This window comes from Antennarius striatus, chromosome 7 (genome assembly GCF_040054535.1).
Source record: "Antennarius striatus isolate MH-2024 chromosome 7, ASM4005453v1, whole genome shotgun sequence".
Lineage (NCBI taxonomy): Eukaryota > Metazoa > Chordata > Actinopteri > Lophiiformes > Antennariidae > Antennarius > Antennarius striatus.
Genome location: NC_090782.1, coordinates 19,893,711 through 19,909,440, shown reverse-complemented (window position 1 = coordinate 19,909,440; position 15,730 = coordinate 19,893,711). Strand labels below are relative to the sequence as shown.

General features: G+C 37.3%; 1 protein-coding gene across 3 annotated transcripts in view; it reads left to right on the top strand.

Moving 5' to 3' along the window:
• The window catches only part of rabgap1l (RAB GTPase activating protein 1-like), an 85,112-nt gene that overhangs the window by 51,441 nt on the left and 17,941 nt on the right, over positions 1 to 15,730 (top strand). For all 3 annotated transcript variants that reach the window (XM_068318780.1, XM_068318781.1, XM_068318782.1), the window contains exons 14-18: positions 2,216 to 2,329; positions 8,668 to 8,742; positions 10,423 to 10,548; positions 11,926 to 12,069; positions 14,657 to 14,698. In XM_068318780.1, the coding sequence (XP_068174881.1) occupies positions 2,216 to 2,329; positions 8,668 to 8,742; positions 10,423 to 10,548; positions 11,926 to 12,069; positions 14,657 to 14,698 (501 nt within the window). The remainder of the gene's footprint in view (positions 1 to 2,215; positions 2,330 to 8,667; positions 8,743 to 10,422; positions 10,549 to 11,925; positions 12,070 to 14,656; positions 14,699 to 15,730) is intronic.

Here is a 15,730-nt window from a genome sequence, read left to right as displayed (position 1 = left end):
TTTTCTAGAAACTTTCTTATTCAATTCATTGTCTCGATTATTTTGTACAGATCAAGTAGTTAATGAAGATTGATCAAGATAGCTTCTTCTATTTCAGAATATATTTTCTCCTCAGGAAGCATTACCAGATAAATGTTATGTTTAGTATTTTAAATTTAAGCATAATTTATCAAAGTTTGAAATTTAAATTTCCAATCTTTTGTGTCCAGTGTAAGAAATGATCTTTGCTGTTGGATTACGACAACCATCAACAAAAGCACAACAATGCAATACCTTCATTCGTGAAGAGTGGTATCATTTTTCTGTTTCAATGGCTGCAATTTAAAGACTGTTAGTTCAATTTCCAACACATAATACACAGAACAACATACCACCTCCACACTACAAATCTCATTAAAGCATTACATACAGATTTGCCAGCAGCTCCTAACAAATCCATTGCAGTCTGTGTATATGCGTGTGTGGCGGATGCATGTAAATCATAATTTAAACCATCTGTGTTTGTACTGTAGGATGCAGCATTCTGGTAACACGAGAAGGAAGTAATTTAACTAATTTTTAATTATATCTATCTATTAATATAAACATAATGTCTTTATAATTGTGTTTGTGTTTATTTATATACATTGCAGAGCATGGTTTTTCACAAAAATGTGACATGAAATTTAGATTTAGGCATCAAGTCGGTGTTTTGTCACAAAATCTTGTTTGTTTCCCCTGATTTTGTAGATTTCCCATCCCGGACAAAATAAGACGTAAATAAAACAAATAGCTAACATATGGTATGTCAGAGATATCAAGTGTAATGTATAATAAACAAGTGATCCCCAACATTTTTTGCGCCACGGATCGGTTTAATGTCAGGCGGGATAAGCAACACAATTATTAAAAATAGTTACCAGTTTCCCATCAAAAATAATCACACCCATCAAAAATAATCACACTTGTATTAGCATTACTGACGGTATGAGGCAATATGCAAATGAAATTAGCACTTAAATCCAAACATACTTGCTTACTTACAGGCAGTACAGGAACGGGCAGATAAATTGCATCCCAAGGGATACTGTCTGATCCGCTTCAGTCCATTAGGATGTATTAATGTGTTAAAAGTCCTAAACAAAATTATTGATACAGCTGTCCACCAGAAATTCCCATGTTCTGCCAGGTGAACTTTATGTTCTTTTTACTTTTATTTCAAAAGAGCACAGGTCAGTTTCTGCGAGCAGTCAGTCTGTGAAAGCAGAACGTAAAAATTCCAATTGACTTTTCTGACACTGTCTTTACGTTCGGGATATGAAGTTCATCCACAGTGATTGATTGTTGTCTTTTTTCGGGGCGTCAAAGCACCAAAGAAATCAAGCCTAATGTAACCTGTACTGTGTATCAATATCTAGCATGACCTGTTTCAATCCAGTCCATGAGTACCTTCATTTGTGATGGAGGAACATCCGTGCACAGGCACATGGGAAAATAACCTCTTGACTAGGATTTTGCATTAAATGAGCTCTGCATTGGTTTCCACAGACATTCTTTTGACTTTCCCTGCAAGACGCTCCTACAGTATGCTGAATACCTCCTTTTCTTTCTACCATCAGGAAACAAGGAGAACAAAGCAGCAAGAAAGATGAAATTTCTCTTGCACACTCTCACACATTTTCTCCCTGATACGCACAAACACACATCAAGGCCAGTCAGGCTCAGGGTTGGTTTATCTGCAGCTTACAGTGAGTTGTTGGAGAATGCCGCGCTGCCAATCTCCTCTCTGCTAGTGTTTGCAACGTGCGTGTGTTGTGTGCACGTGTCAAAAACGTGAGGGGGGAATAGACGTGCACGTGTGCATGTACGGTTTGTGAGTGAAACACACATACAAAAACAAAGTCATGTTTAGTATGTGTGTGTATGAGTGCACACTGCAGTGACTGTGGATTAGACAGCACTGTCGCAGGAGGAATTGGGAGAACAGTGACATGGCAGTGTGCTGCTATTTTATACGATAACTGTGCTTGTTAACCACAAAACACTACCTTATTTTTGACTGTATGGAGACCTTAAAGAGAAAAGATACCAAAGTGCATGATCAGTTAAAATGTGAACGCTTGGCTGCAGTGACTTAAAAAAACCTTTAGAGAAAAATGCATATATCAGAATAATATATTTAATCTGAAGCAGGTTTAATTTTTAGTCTTAACTACGTAATTCATTTGTGTTTCAGGACTCGGCTCAAGAAGGCGTCATCACCAGAGACATCCACCGCACCTTCCCCGCACATGACTACTTTAAGGACTCGGATGGAGACGGACAGGATTCCCTCTATAAGATCTGCAAGGTATCATGTTGATCGGCTCTCAGATGATATATTGAAGTTATAAGATCTGGATTGTTTTATTACTGCATGTTGCCTCACTTACCATACAGTATCAGTGAACAGATGGGAAATCTTGCTCCACGTGGTTTCATGCTGTGTTTAAAATCTTTTGTAGCTATCGTGCTGAGAATCGAAATGCTAATTACTGGATGAGAAGTTATTTCTGAAGGAAGCCTTTAGGTATTTAGGAATGTGCTTGCCATTTCCAGCTGGCTCCATTAGAAATTATTTGCAATACCTTCTTTTGCCAACACATCAACACTAAGCCTTCCTACATATGACCCACTGGACATATTCAAAGCTCAGTGTACAGTCATTTTTCTTTCATTTCCAATTTTCTATGTGGAAGAAAATGATGGCTTTTCTGTAGGCGGCATATTTCTCTCAAAATTACCTACCAAAGTGGTTTCTGAATATAAATTTGTCAGCAAGAAATAGATCATTCGTTTACACAATGGTTTTATTGTAACTCAACACATTACTTTAAGTAGTGAATGTTTGAACATTTATTAAGCTGGATATAGCCAGAGGCTTTGTAGTGTCAGACTGAAATGATTTCCTTCAGATGAGGTAACAAGGATATTGAAAGATTTGATAGATTAATGACACTTAAAGTTAATGTAGTCCTTCTCCCTAAGACAAAAACATGGATGTAATTAACCACAACCATACTTTATATTAAAAACATAACGCTTCTCACACAAATTATTCATAGATTATTAACAATAATTTTTTTTGGCCTTTTGTGGGTCAGCCACAGCTCTGGTACCATTCATAAAAATGAAAAAAACAAAACAAAACATGAGGCTTTGCTTCCTTTCCGTAAAAATGAATGAGGAAAGTGCTTTATGGAGAGTCCCAGTGGAATCACATCCCGAGGTAATTATCTGTTAAGACACAAGGTACATTTTATTCAGACAAAAGCCAAGGTCAGCATAACTGAAATGTATTAAAGCCAGTCTTAATCTTTGTCACTGTCCTTGTAGCTTGACTGCAGCCGTGAACTCAAAGGTGCTTTCTTATGCATGGTTGCTACGTACTGCACGACAATATAACCAACCACTCCATTGCAAGAAGCTCTGCAAAACCATCACGGACTTCACATATAGTGAACTGCCTCATCTGTATCATGGAGAGTAAAAGATATACAAATAATTTTAGCTCTCTTTAAATGGTTTTCCTCTCAGTATCTCATCATGCCCATGATTTTAAAAATTGCTGAAAGAACTTAAAGACTGCTTCAAACATCAGCTCAGGAAACAACTCATAATGATTTCTAACCAGTTTTTAATGTCAGGCTGCTAATTTAAGGGAAATTACTCCACTCTGTTTTGCTTGTAAATCTGTAATGTCAGTGCCCCACCAGCCACATGCATACACACATACATACATGCAAACATACATCCATACCCGCACATATATATACTGTGTGTGTGTGTGTGTGTGTGTGTGTGTGTGTGTGTGTGTGTGTGTGTGTGTGTGTGTGTGTGTGTGTGTGTGTGTATGTATATATATATATATATATATATATATATATATATATATATATATATATAAAAGGTTGTGGGAATCCACAGTGAGACACATGTTCAAATGGAGAAGACTTAAAAAATATTGAACCCTCCCTGAACTGGCCACCTTTAAAATTTCTTCTACAGGATGCCAAAGGCTTATTCGGGAAGTCACAAAAGTTTTAAAGACATATTCTTCTCTTTGACCTCTATAAAGTTCAGTGTTCATGGCTGAACTCTTAGAAGACAGGGGGCAAAAAATTTCATCTTTGGGGGAGTGTAGGTGAAAGCTACTGCTGATCCAGAAGAGCCTAAGAGCTTTTTTAAAAAAAAAAGTACTACAATGAGTCCAAAATGAACATAACAGATGTAATCCAAAACAACATAGTTGTGTACAGTCAAGCATGACACAACAATGTAATGTTGTGGGGGTATAATTTCTATAATTGGGTGAAATTTGAGTTGTGTTCTATATTAGAAATTTCTGAAGGAGCACGTCAGGTTATCAGTCTACACATTGAGGTTCAAGCACAACTGAGTTATGCATCAAGTCATCCCAAGCATAAGAGGGAACCTACTCTGAATGATGTAAAAGGAATTAAACAAATAAAAATTGTGAACCTGAAACTCATTGAAAAACAGTTCAAGCTTGCAAACCTTCCACTATAGCCTCATCAAACCATTTCTGGAAAAAAAAAAAAAAAACACGAGCCAGAATTTAACCATAACATTGTTTGAGACAGCTCAGGACAGCTTTGTTATATCTGCCATGTAAGTCATGACATTTAAAGAATGACATCATCAGAGAAGTTAATAATGTTGATCAATTCAGTTATGCAGAGGAGACCAAACTGGCACAGGAGGCAGGAAAACTGTCTGTCTGTTAATATTGGTGAGGAACAACACAAACCCACTGAGGCAGATCTTGTCAACTTTCAACTCCCCATGTACTGGTTTAGTGTTCCTGCAATCATGAAGTGTTGGATTGAACAGGTGCTCACATGATGCTTTTCTTTTTTTCCTGAAGAAATGTGATGCTGTACAGTTAGGGTATCTTCAAGGACAAAAGAGCCACACTGCTGAATGTTCATTAAAATATATATTACTAAAGTCTAAGTGAAGGGATATTTAGATTAAAAACAACTGTTTTGAGAAATGTTTTGCATAATTAATTAGTGATAAGGCATCTTTGCTCCTTTTGTATTTTTCTATGCATGCTGGTGTATGGTCATTCAGTGCTCTGGGAGAACCTGTCAGGAAAGGTTAGCTTTGAGTCTGGTCCCAACTAGGTCAGTGGCGAGCCAGCCTTCATTTGTATGCAAATCCATGTAGATTTGTTACTGATAAGGTTGGTTGGATCTTGGGGCATGAGTGTGTTACAGGAACAGTGGATCCAGGACAAAGTTTGTATTAATCTTCATATCATACTCAGTAATAAGCCTGGTGTCTTTGATTTACCAACCTTTAGTCCACAGAGAAGGTCACCTGAGCTCAGTGCTCTTTTTCATCGCTCCGCCTCATTCTGCTCATGTTGCACTCAGCCACACTTCCAGTTAACCTACACAACCTCAGACATCTACCAGTGGTTTTCTCAGCAGGCCTGCTGGAGCAGTCAGTGGTTTACCGCCTCGCTCAAGGGCACATGGACGGAACTTTTCTGGTGGAGGACAAAATTATTCACCCGACTTCACCCAAGATTCTCTGATAAAATAGTAATGCTATTATTTTCTGTGTACATATGTAAGCATAACTTCACAGAAGAAGAAGGGAAATGGCAAACAAAGTAACACACCATCAACCAGGCTATTTTTGTGTGTGTCTGTGATGACAGAGAGTTTCCATGTACACATTATTCAGGCTATGCTGGTTACCACTGGCCTTGATCAGATTTGTGTCTACTCAGCAGAGTTTTTAGTAAAACAGGTCCTACTTGGTCTCTGCTCATTCTGAAGCTTTCACTGACCTTTAATCTATATGGTTTTAGTCAGTTTTTTATTTCCCCAGTGGCTTCACTATCTAAATAGATGCTGCTCTTGTCTAGATTTGACGCTAATTGATGAAAGCACGCATAATCATTATTCAGTAAATAAATAAGTATATCAATAATTGTAAACAATAAGTGTAAAAATCCAAGTTTTAAAATGATCAATAATTCCTTGCTTTCAGTAATTATAACACTGATACCCTATTTTCTTTTAGCAATACCTGACAGAAGTTGTTGTGCTCTACTGTATATTTGATATCCATTAGAAACCCCCCACATATGTTATGGCTTTTACCCTAAACAGCATCACACATGTATAAGCCATGAGAAACTGGCATGTAAATTATAATAATCTACCTTCCTGAGTCTATTATCTGCTCGGGCTAGCAAATTTAAATTTGACCCACCAGGACCTCCCTCATCCATCTGTCAGTATGCGCTTCTCCCAGCCGAGTTGGGGATATGTGAATGCCACACTCCATCAAGCATGTCAGCTTGTAGATTACACTCCAGACAGCTCTGCAAGACTTCTCCATTACCTCCACATCAAACCCCAAATTAGCTGAACAGATCAGTAGTGGAGCTCTGAGTGTCCACATTCATTTTTCAAACATGTTAAAGGGAAGAGAATGTTTTAACCCAATATATCAAGGGTTTTTTTGCTTTAGAACTTCATACATCCCTCAAAGTGTATTCAGTATATCAATATATATATATATATATTATCTAAAATATCATCTTAGTCATTTCAAGTAATCCTGGAACATATAATATCTCAGGATGTTAAACTCGAGTAATACATCATTAAACCCATTAATTCTGAAAAATATCTGTTCTACTTTCACAGGGGTCACGTTCAGCTCTGGTCTTTTGAGCTTTGTTGCTGCTGTTTTTCCCCCCGGGATTTGCTATCCGGTGCTAATTTATGTTTCTTCCAGCAGCCCGTATATCTTACAAGGATGCAGGCAGATACGAGTTAAAGCTTTGTGTTGTACTCCACCTTCTCCCTCATTAAAAGAAAAGTGTAGGTCTAAGCATTTTAGACACTTTGCACTGTGCCTGGGTCACTGTTTACACTGTGAAAGGGCCTGTCCTGTCCTGCTCTGTTCTGTTTGCTCATTAAAGATCGTCAAAGTGTGTCAGATACTAAATTTCGACTGAACCATCAAGGTCATTTACTTTGAGCAGTCATCTCTTTCTGCTGCAGCTGAATTACAAATTTATGGAAGGCAGTGTCATGTCATTGCTGAAAGGTCACGTGGAGTCACACTTTTTGTTAATGTATAACCCAAATATAAGGGCATGTTGTATAATTTGCTGATTCGCAATTTTATGTATTATGCACAGCCGGTTTTTATCATATTTCACTAACAGGTTTGAAAAATAGAAGCTTTAGTTAACCTTAGGTCATGAACGTATCACCCTTACTTCACTGCTGCACTTGTTTTTAGAATGAAAACAAAAAGTGTTTTTACAGAAACTTTCGTGGGAAATATGTTCTCTGGTCTTATAGATGATGAAGACTAGTTTTTCTTGACCTTACCAGATTAGAAATACTACTGTGCCACATGTTCACATTCCCTGGATGTGTGTTCTATTTATCCAACCACTGCATATAGTCAACAGGAAGTATCTATAGCATCATTTTCACTTCTTCATTTTGCAGTTAAACTGACTGATAAACAAAAGCTTGACTCTTGTCCTCCCTTAAGTACTGAAGTATAAGATGCTAATTCCCCTAGCTTCTCCAGTGGAACAAATTAATGCTTGGCGTGACTGCATGGTTCTGTGGGGTTGAACTGGAGCCGGCCCAACATGTTTGTGTTTAGAAGTGTTTATGACGAAAATCAGCAAAAGAGTATTTTGAAAAGTGGCTAAATACCAGGTAGACCCATTTTACTGACCAGTGTTGGGATTAATTTGCATGGAACTCCAAAGCGTTGAGGCCAGGATCTGTTACAGAAAGCCAGTTTCGTGCATTTTTGTTCTATATTTAAAATGCTGTGTTTTGTGTGTGTCTTATTGTTTGCTTGGACTCGAATAAGAACGGGGCCCTCTTTTCTGTATCATCTAAAAAATAAAATCCCGTACTGCATAAATTGTTTCTTTTATATCCTTGAATTTTGAAGAGGTGTTAAGAGGGCAGTGCTGTAATAATTAGTGAAGTTTGTCAAGCCTTATTAATTAATTCTGGGTAGTATTTTTATATTCACATGAGACTAGAAGCCTTGCCTTAAACTTAGGTGTGATGTACAGAGTAACTGGGTTTTCACATCAATGGTGAAGGTAAAGTATTTAAGATAAATCCAGGATGTCATCAGCACCCAGATAATCAATCTAATTGGTCAAATCACTCACACTGTACAGTCACGTGATTTCTGTTTCCAGGTAATCATTTTCTAGATTTACTGATCCTCACTTTAAAACCAATCTGGCTGCATCACATTCCAGCATGACACAAGAGGTCACTTGTCTGTCCCAGAAATTACTATTGTTAATTTATCACCACTGACAAATTAAATTTTTCTTCTTTTTTTTTTTTTTAAATTCTTGACTTTTCGTAGCTGATGAATAAGTTATGACTTTGGTTTTTCATAAAAGATCTGAAAGAGGATGAAATATCTTCAGTTTGTAAAATGCTGTGCCGGTGTTAAATTGGCGCGAAGATGCACAAAGATTTTTCACATTACAATGTTAATTTATGTATTACTAACAACCTTTATTGATGTCGTTGACCTCAGACGCGTTGCTTAAAGCACAACTGAACTGAATTGTTTCTCTCCCCGTTTGTTTTTCTCTTGCAGGCCTATTCTGTGTATGATGAAGAAATTGGTTATTGCCAGGGTCAGTCATTTCTCGCTGCTGTACTCCTGCTGCATGTGAGTTAACTTGAATCCATACAGTGAACCTAATTGATAACCACATGGAGAATATAATTTTTTTCATACCATGAATGGTTATTAAAGGTATTTGAGTATATACATTTCTGACATATTGATGCTTTTGCTGTTTTGTCTGCTACTAAGAACCATTACATAGCTTTTTTTCCACTATTCCCTACGGCAGACCTCCCTTGAGAAGAGCAGTCAAACAAATTAAAAGGTTAACATTTTACAGAGAAAATGTCTGCATTGTGCTGCTGCAGCTACACCTGTCTGCTTCTTAGAAATTAAGTCTGTCAGCTTGTGCCAGGTGTTATAAAGCAGTCCAGACAATGCAGGAGACTGAATTGAGGTTAAAGAAAAAGAGAAAAAGGGAGATGGAAAGAATATTTCTGATGGAGAAAAAAAAGTTGCTGACCATTGGAATTAAAACCGTTTATATGAGAATTATGTGGATTTATCGAGGGAATGAGATAGACGAAGAGTCCCAGCAGAAAATGAGGAACGAGAATGAGGCGGCAAGATGTTCATTCATTCTCACACAATTATTGTCAAGGTCATTAAGGGATACAAAAATCTCCAAGAACTGTTGTGCTATATAATACCCCATGCCATGCACATTCAAGTTTAATTATTATTTGCTTTCTTCTGCTCTGCTTGTTTCTGTCTCTTCATGTTTTATTGGAACTTGTTTGTGTAAGACACAGCAGAAATTCTAGTTGAGAAGGGCGTTAAAAGACAGATGGAGGAGAGACAGAAAGGTAGACGCGTGGAGGTGGGCATCCCGAAAGGAAGAGCGATGGAAGTTTGGGCGAGGTCCAGATAACAAAAGCAGCAGAGGTTAAAGAGGAGGAAGACAGAGGAAGAGAGGAGTGGACAAGAGGAGGTAGGGGGAAGGGCAGTCGCAGAAAAGTCATGAAGGAAAGCTGTGGATGAGTTTAGGAAACACACCTCATGATGGACAGGACAGAAAAGTAGTTGAAAAAGAAGAGTCAAAGAGGATGAAAACTGGAGGAAGTTGTGGTGGAGGAGGAGAGATTAAGGGGACAGTAGCAATAAAAGACAGAGAGGTTATACTGGAGGAGGAGGAGGCAGACTAGTTGTAGAGGAGGGAGAGGAAGACGTCAGGAATATTAATAGGGCTTCAGGTTTACCTGCAGGAGCCCATTCAGCCCCAAACACATACTGTCACTCTGATTAAATATCACCTAACCGTCTGCTATTGTGTTTGTGCAGAAGAAGAAATACTTCCCCCAACCACACACGCACGCACGACGCACACACGCACACAAACAGTTTAAAGCTTTTTACGTGTTTGTCTCCATTCATCCAAGCAGCACACACACACACACACACACACACACACACACACACACACACACACACACACACACACACACACACACACACACACACACACACACACACACACACACACACACAGGAACTGGACAGGTTCTTTCCATTTCTTCTTTGGTGTTATCACTGTACCTTAAAGTACCATGATGTAGCTAAAAATAAAGAAAATGTTTGTTTTTTATCTGCATGACCATCAAATGTGGTGATCCAATGAAAATATCTTTTTTTTCTTTGTGTGAACAGATTCATGTTATGCTGCCAGTTGTTCAGGGTGTGAGTTGATGAAACCTTTTTTCATGGCTGCCCATGTTGTTTCAGATGCCTGAAGAACAGGCATTCTGTGTGCTGGTGAAAATCATGTACGAGTACGGCCTCAGAGCTCTCTACAAAAACAACTTCGAGAATCTTCACTGCAAGTTCTACCAGCTGGAGAGGCTGATGCAGGTCAGTTAAGTATTATTTTATAATACAGGAATAAACAATAGAAAGTCAGCATTGACACTGATAAGGTGTTCCTGTCATGTGTAGGATGAGCAGATGATGGACAGAGGATAGGAGACTCAGTTTTAATTGTCTGCTGCTTCAATGTAATTCCGTGTCTTTCTTAGAAACTTTGTACCTTTTAATGGGGTAAAAAGTTGGTTACAGTCTTTCTTTTTAAATGTTCTTTTTGGTTACCTTTATCGTTTTTATTTATTATGTGTATTAATGTGACAAATGTTTTAAATGTCTTGAGAAAAGTTACTTGCCCTGGTATTCGCATTCATTTCACATAAACTGTCCTTTTTTTAGAAGATATTTTCAAGGACCTTTAATTTCCATTAGAAAATATTTTTGAAAATGGAGCTCCTTTCAAATCTTTCATTTAATTAAAGTTCGATTTTTTTATTTTTTTTTAATTGGAGTTACTTGTATTGGTGCCACTGGTGAAAAAAATGTTTTTCACAGTACAAATACACTTGAAATGATTTTGTAATTTCCTATAAAGCTAGGTAAGTTTTTGGCATTTTAAATGTTGTGGACAATATTATGTTCCATAATTGTATCGTTCGGGGGGGTTAGAATATTCATAACATATTTCTAGTTCAAAAAATTGATTAGAATTTCATGAAAATGTAAGTTTCTGTCTCTGTACCGTAGTGAGATCAGGTCAGACTGAGTTACTACCTGGTAAAGAGAATCCTTAACAGTACACGGATGTGAGGACGCTCTTTTCTACTTGAAAGCTGCAGCTCCGTTCTTCTTCAAATGTAGTCAAAACTGTAAAAGAGAATTATAAGCAGGAATGAGAAGAAATACAGTGCCCCTCATCAAACAAGTGCACAGAATAGTATAAAAACATTAGCAGTGTTGAATTCTGGCAGTCGTACACTTTAGATGAGTCACATCACTCTGAAAAGGTCAGATTGCTCATCCTTGGCACATTTTAATTATTGTATATTGTTGTGAAAGTATGTGCTTTGTTTAATATATAATGTCTCACTTCTTTACATGCATGTGTGCATCTGTGTGTGTGTATGTACATATATATAATTGTATGCACTGCATGTTCAGCAATATATTTTGATATATAAACGGTGTTTCTGACTAATTGGCAGCTGGAACCCGGTGTTGATGTGTGCACATCTTTCTTTAACTTTGTGTTGTTCTTGGAGCTCTCTTGAAATACATTATCATCTCAGTGAGAAGAGACGATTTAATTATGTATGAGTAAAAATAAATAATGCAATGTTGAAATGACAAGCTGGGTCATATCTTTATATTTTTGTACTCTTTTAACTCAATTTTTCCCCCCTGGTTTTCTTCTTTCTGCTCCTGCAGGAACTGATCCCAGACCTTTGGTCTCACTTCCAGGAGTTGAACCTGGAGGCACACATGTATGCATCACAATGGTTCCTCACTCTCTTCACTGCCAAGTTCCCCTTGTGCATGGTTTTTCACATCACTGACCTGCTGCTCTGTGAGGTACAGTTTGACTACACTCTGGTTGACGTTATCTAGAGCCCAATTAGCAGAAGGTCAACCTTTCTAAAGAGGTAGAGAAAAGAAGGCTCTTGGAAGTAAGAGGAGTAGCAGATGACCATCAAAATGGAGGAAGTAGAAATAAAAGGGAACAGAGAAAAGAAAGAATTCAGAGAGAGAGAAGGGTTGGTTCAGCTGTGCATCAACACTACGGTCATGTATCAGTGACCACAAGTCGAGAGCTTTGTTATCAACACTAGAAACCGTCTGGTGCCATTTTCCTCTGCTTTTACGTGTTCTCAATATGGTCGATAAGAATGCATTCATCTGGGTTTTAAAGACTGATGTGATCACCAAGTTAATGGCATTAGGACCACTGAGCCCCATACTAATCACTTCAGTGTTTCTGTTCTAAAGCATTTTCACAAAAGCTCCTCTTAGATGACCTTTTCCTAACAAGTTACTAGTTGATCTCTTGGTTGTACACAGTATTAAATCATATTTTTGAATGTTACAGTTTTTTATATTCTTGAATGTTACCCTTCTACGAGTGATTCTTTTTTTTTTCAGTACAAGATCAAAGAACAAAAAAAATCCAGCTGACATTTTTATAATCTCTTTCAGACATCAGTTGAAAGCAAACTAGTGTTCATCTTGATGATCTGAATCTGTGAAACACACACTGTTAAAAGTTGTTTTTCTTCACCAGTGATGCCAACCGCTTTCTCATAGGAGGTTGTTGGGTCTTTGTCAAGCAAAGAGTGTGATCTGATCCTCTTGCCTTGAGATAACTTTGTGTGAATTGGTGCTATTTACATAAAATGCATTTTATCTGACCGCTGGATAGCTCAGAGTGAATTTTTTTAGTTCATAGCATGCATTCAATGACTCAGCAGCACTTTAGATGAATGGATTAAAATAGTAATGAATATGAGATTCACACAATGCCATCATCTGGTTTGGTAAAACTGAGGTAAATATGGAAAAAATATGAGTAAATATGTAAATACTGTTTAAACAAGAAAGTTGATAAAAATACTATATTATTATAAATGTTTTAGGCAACAAATGAAGCATACAACTTTTTGTCCTTATGGACAGCAATCATTACCTATAGTTGATATTAACCTGAAGTAAAATAGTTCCAAGGATGGAGCTTTGAGGAACACACCCAACCTCAACAGAAGAAGCGACAAGACCCAAAACAGTCATTTTCTAATGACTCGACAATTAAGAGTTCCCCTGTTCTTTCTCACCCATTGAGCCACAAAATGGAAAATCTGTACTTTAAACTAGAATTCTCATCTCCTTCATCTCTCTTTCTCTGTGTCCTCCTTTTCCTCCACCTCATTCCATCATCATTCTCTGCTTTTTTATTGCTTCCTTTATCTATCATCCTGACTTGGTTGCGCTCTGTATCGTTTCTCTGTATGTTTTCTTTCTTTTACATTCCCCAACTCTGTTCTTTGGCTGAACTATATTGATTTGCTGTAGTCTTTCTAACATTCCTTTTGAAGTCTCCTCAGCACTTTACTTTGATCAATCTTTTACTGGTTTTCTTAACTCTACACTTTCCCCATGGACCTTTTTTATAGTCATATATAGACACGGTAGGTCTCGTCTTTGACCACCTACAGTATACAACAGACTAGCAGGGAGTCCCAGATTCATGCAATCGTCTTCAGTTATATCATTTTGCGACAATTAACCATCTAGCGCTGTCCAAAAATTATTTTTAACAAAGACTTTTTGATTTGAGGTGGTAAAAGCCTGCAAAATGGTTCATCCATAAACTCTGCTCAGCGCTTTATTTCTCATTGTGTAGCCGTTGTCATTCACTTCAGTCTTGGTCTTGTCATCATTCTCTGTGGTCCTCTCTGTTTCTCCTGTCTTACTCAAACACTCCTCTTCCTCAGCTTCCTGCCTCAGCGCTGCAGCACCATCTTGAGGCTTACAAAGAATGTTGTGTGAAGGCAGAACTCCCCCTCTCTTTTCTCTTTCTCCATTTATTTTTAGAGCTGTCCAGATATTTTTAGCTCTGTGTTGCCATGTGAACTGGTTGTCACGCAGACCAAGGAGACAAGTATTCCCATGCAGAGCTGATATCAGCTTTATATTTTCTTTCTTTTCTGTGCAAAATAGAGGCATCATACAAGCAAACTAAGGAAAAAAATAGCGGAGAATTAAAGTACAGTCAGTGAATCGGTGACTTATATAAAAAATTCTTACATAAGTTGGGTTGTTTCTTTAAGTTGCTAAAAGTTGCACAAATGTCCACAAATTTGATACAATTTTGGGAAAGCAATAATTTAAATGAAGTTAAGAATTAAATGTCTTTCAGGTAAATAGGAGTATTGTTGGCATTAACACTATTGGGATTTTTAACATCCTAGTAATTTTGTGGAAGTTTAGCTGTCTTGTGTTGTGCACTGTGTTGTGCAGTCATAATTGCTTTAAAATCCAGTGCCCTAACAAAAAGCTCGAGTTAATTTATCAGAAATAAATTGGTAAATACTAAAACCAGTAACAGCCCCTTGAGGGTTTTGCTACCTGTTTCCACATCAATTCAATTAATTTTCTTCTGTTCCAGGGTCTGAACATCATCTTCAACGTTGCCCTTGCCCTGCTCAAGGTTAGTATTCTTTCATTCACAAGGATTTCCTAAATTTCAGACATTCAACAACAAACATGCAACAAACATGCAGTAGATTTGTGAGCCTCTTACTCACTTTATTATTGATACAAACCAAAGTTTTTGGGAGGCGCTATGGTGCAGAAAAGGAATTGTGTGTGAGTAAAAGTCCAATCTGAGAGTCAGACGCTGTTCATCGGTATTTCTTGCCCCCTACTGTTCAAATCAGAATCTACACCTGGAAGTGAAGAGCTGATTTTATACCAAGTCATGCACATGAAGTACTTTATTACAACAGCTGTCCATAACACCATATCACATGATTAGAATCTTACCAATATGCAAATATACTTACGATTTTTTTGTTTTTGTTTTTGTTTATTGAAGTGGTATGGCATTGTGTTTCAATTTAACATCTATTTAATATACATTATTTGTGTAATTATAGCGAAATGGATATCCTGTATAATACAGTATAGTGGTGAAGTAGAATTTTTTAAAATTAAAAATTACATTATTAACTAACTAAAAAGTGTAAAATAATCTAAATAATCATGTCAAAATAAATAAACTCAACAAAAACTAGTTGATATGGGTTTTAATTGCATTTGTGGAAATGATCTGCTTGACTTTTTTAAAAATATGACTTAAACCAAACTGCATAGCAATTTTTTGGAGAATTACTAGTTGTTGTGCCATCAGATATGTTTGTGGTGTCCCCTGGGATAGGCTCCAACTGCGAAAGAAGCAGTTAATGAAAATGAAATAATGATGACACAGGCTGTCAACACACACACACACGCACGCACGCACGCACGCACGCACACACACACACACACACACACACAAGCCAGTAATAATAAGACTACAGTACAAAGATAACATTAACATCTGCACCAATAAAATTACTGCTACTCATGATTATATTTATTATGCTATTTTATACGATCATTCTGTAAAATTGATTATTGTAATTTTCATTTGAGCCCAGAGTGACATTCAGATTGCCTTTTTGAACAGCCAAACAGTTTA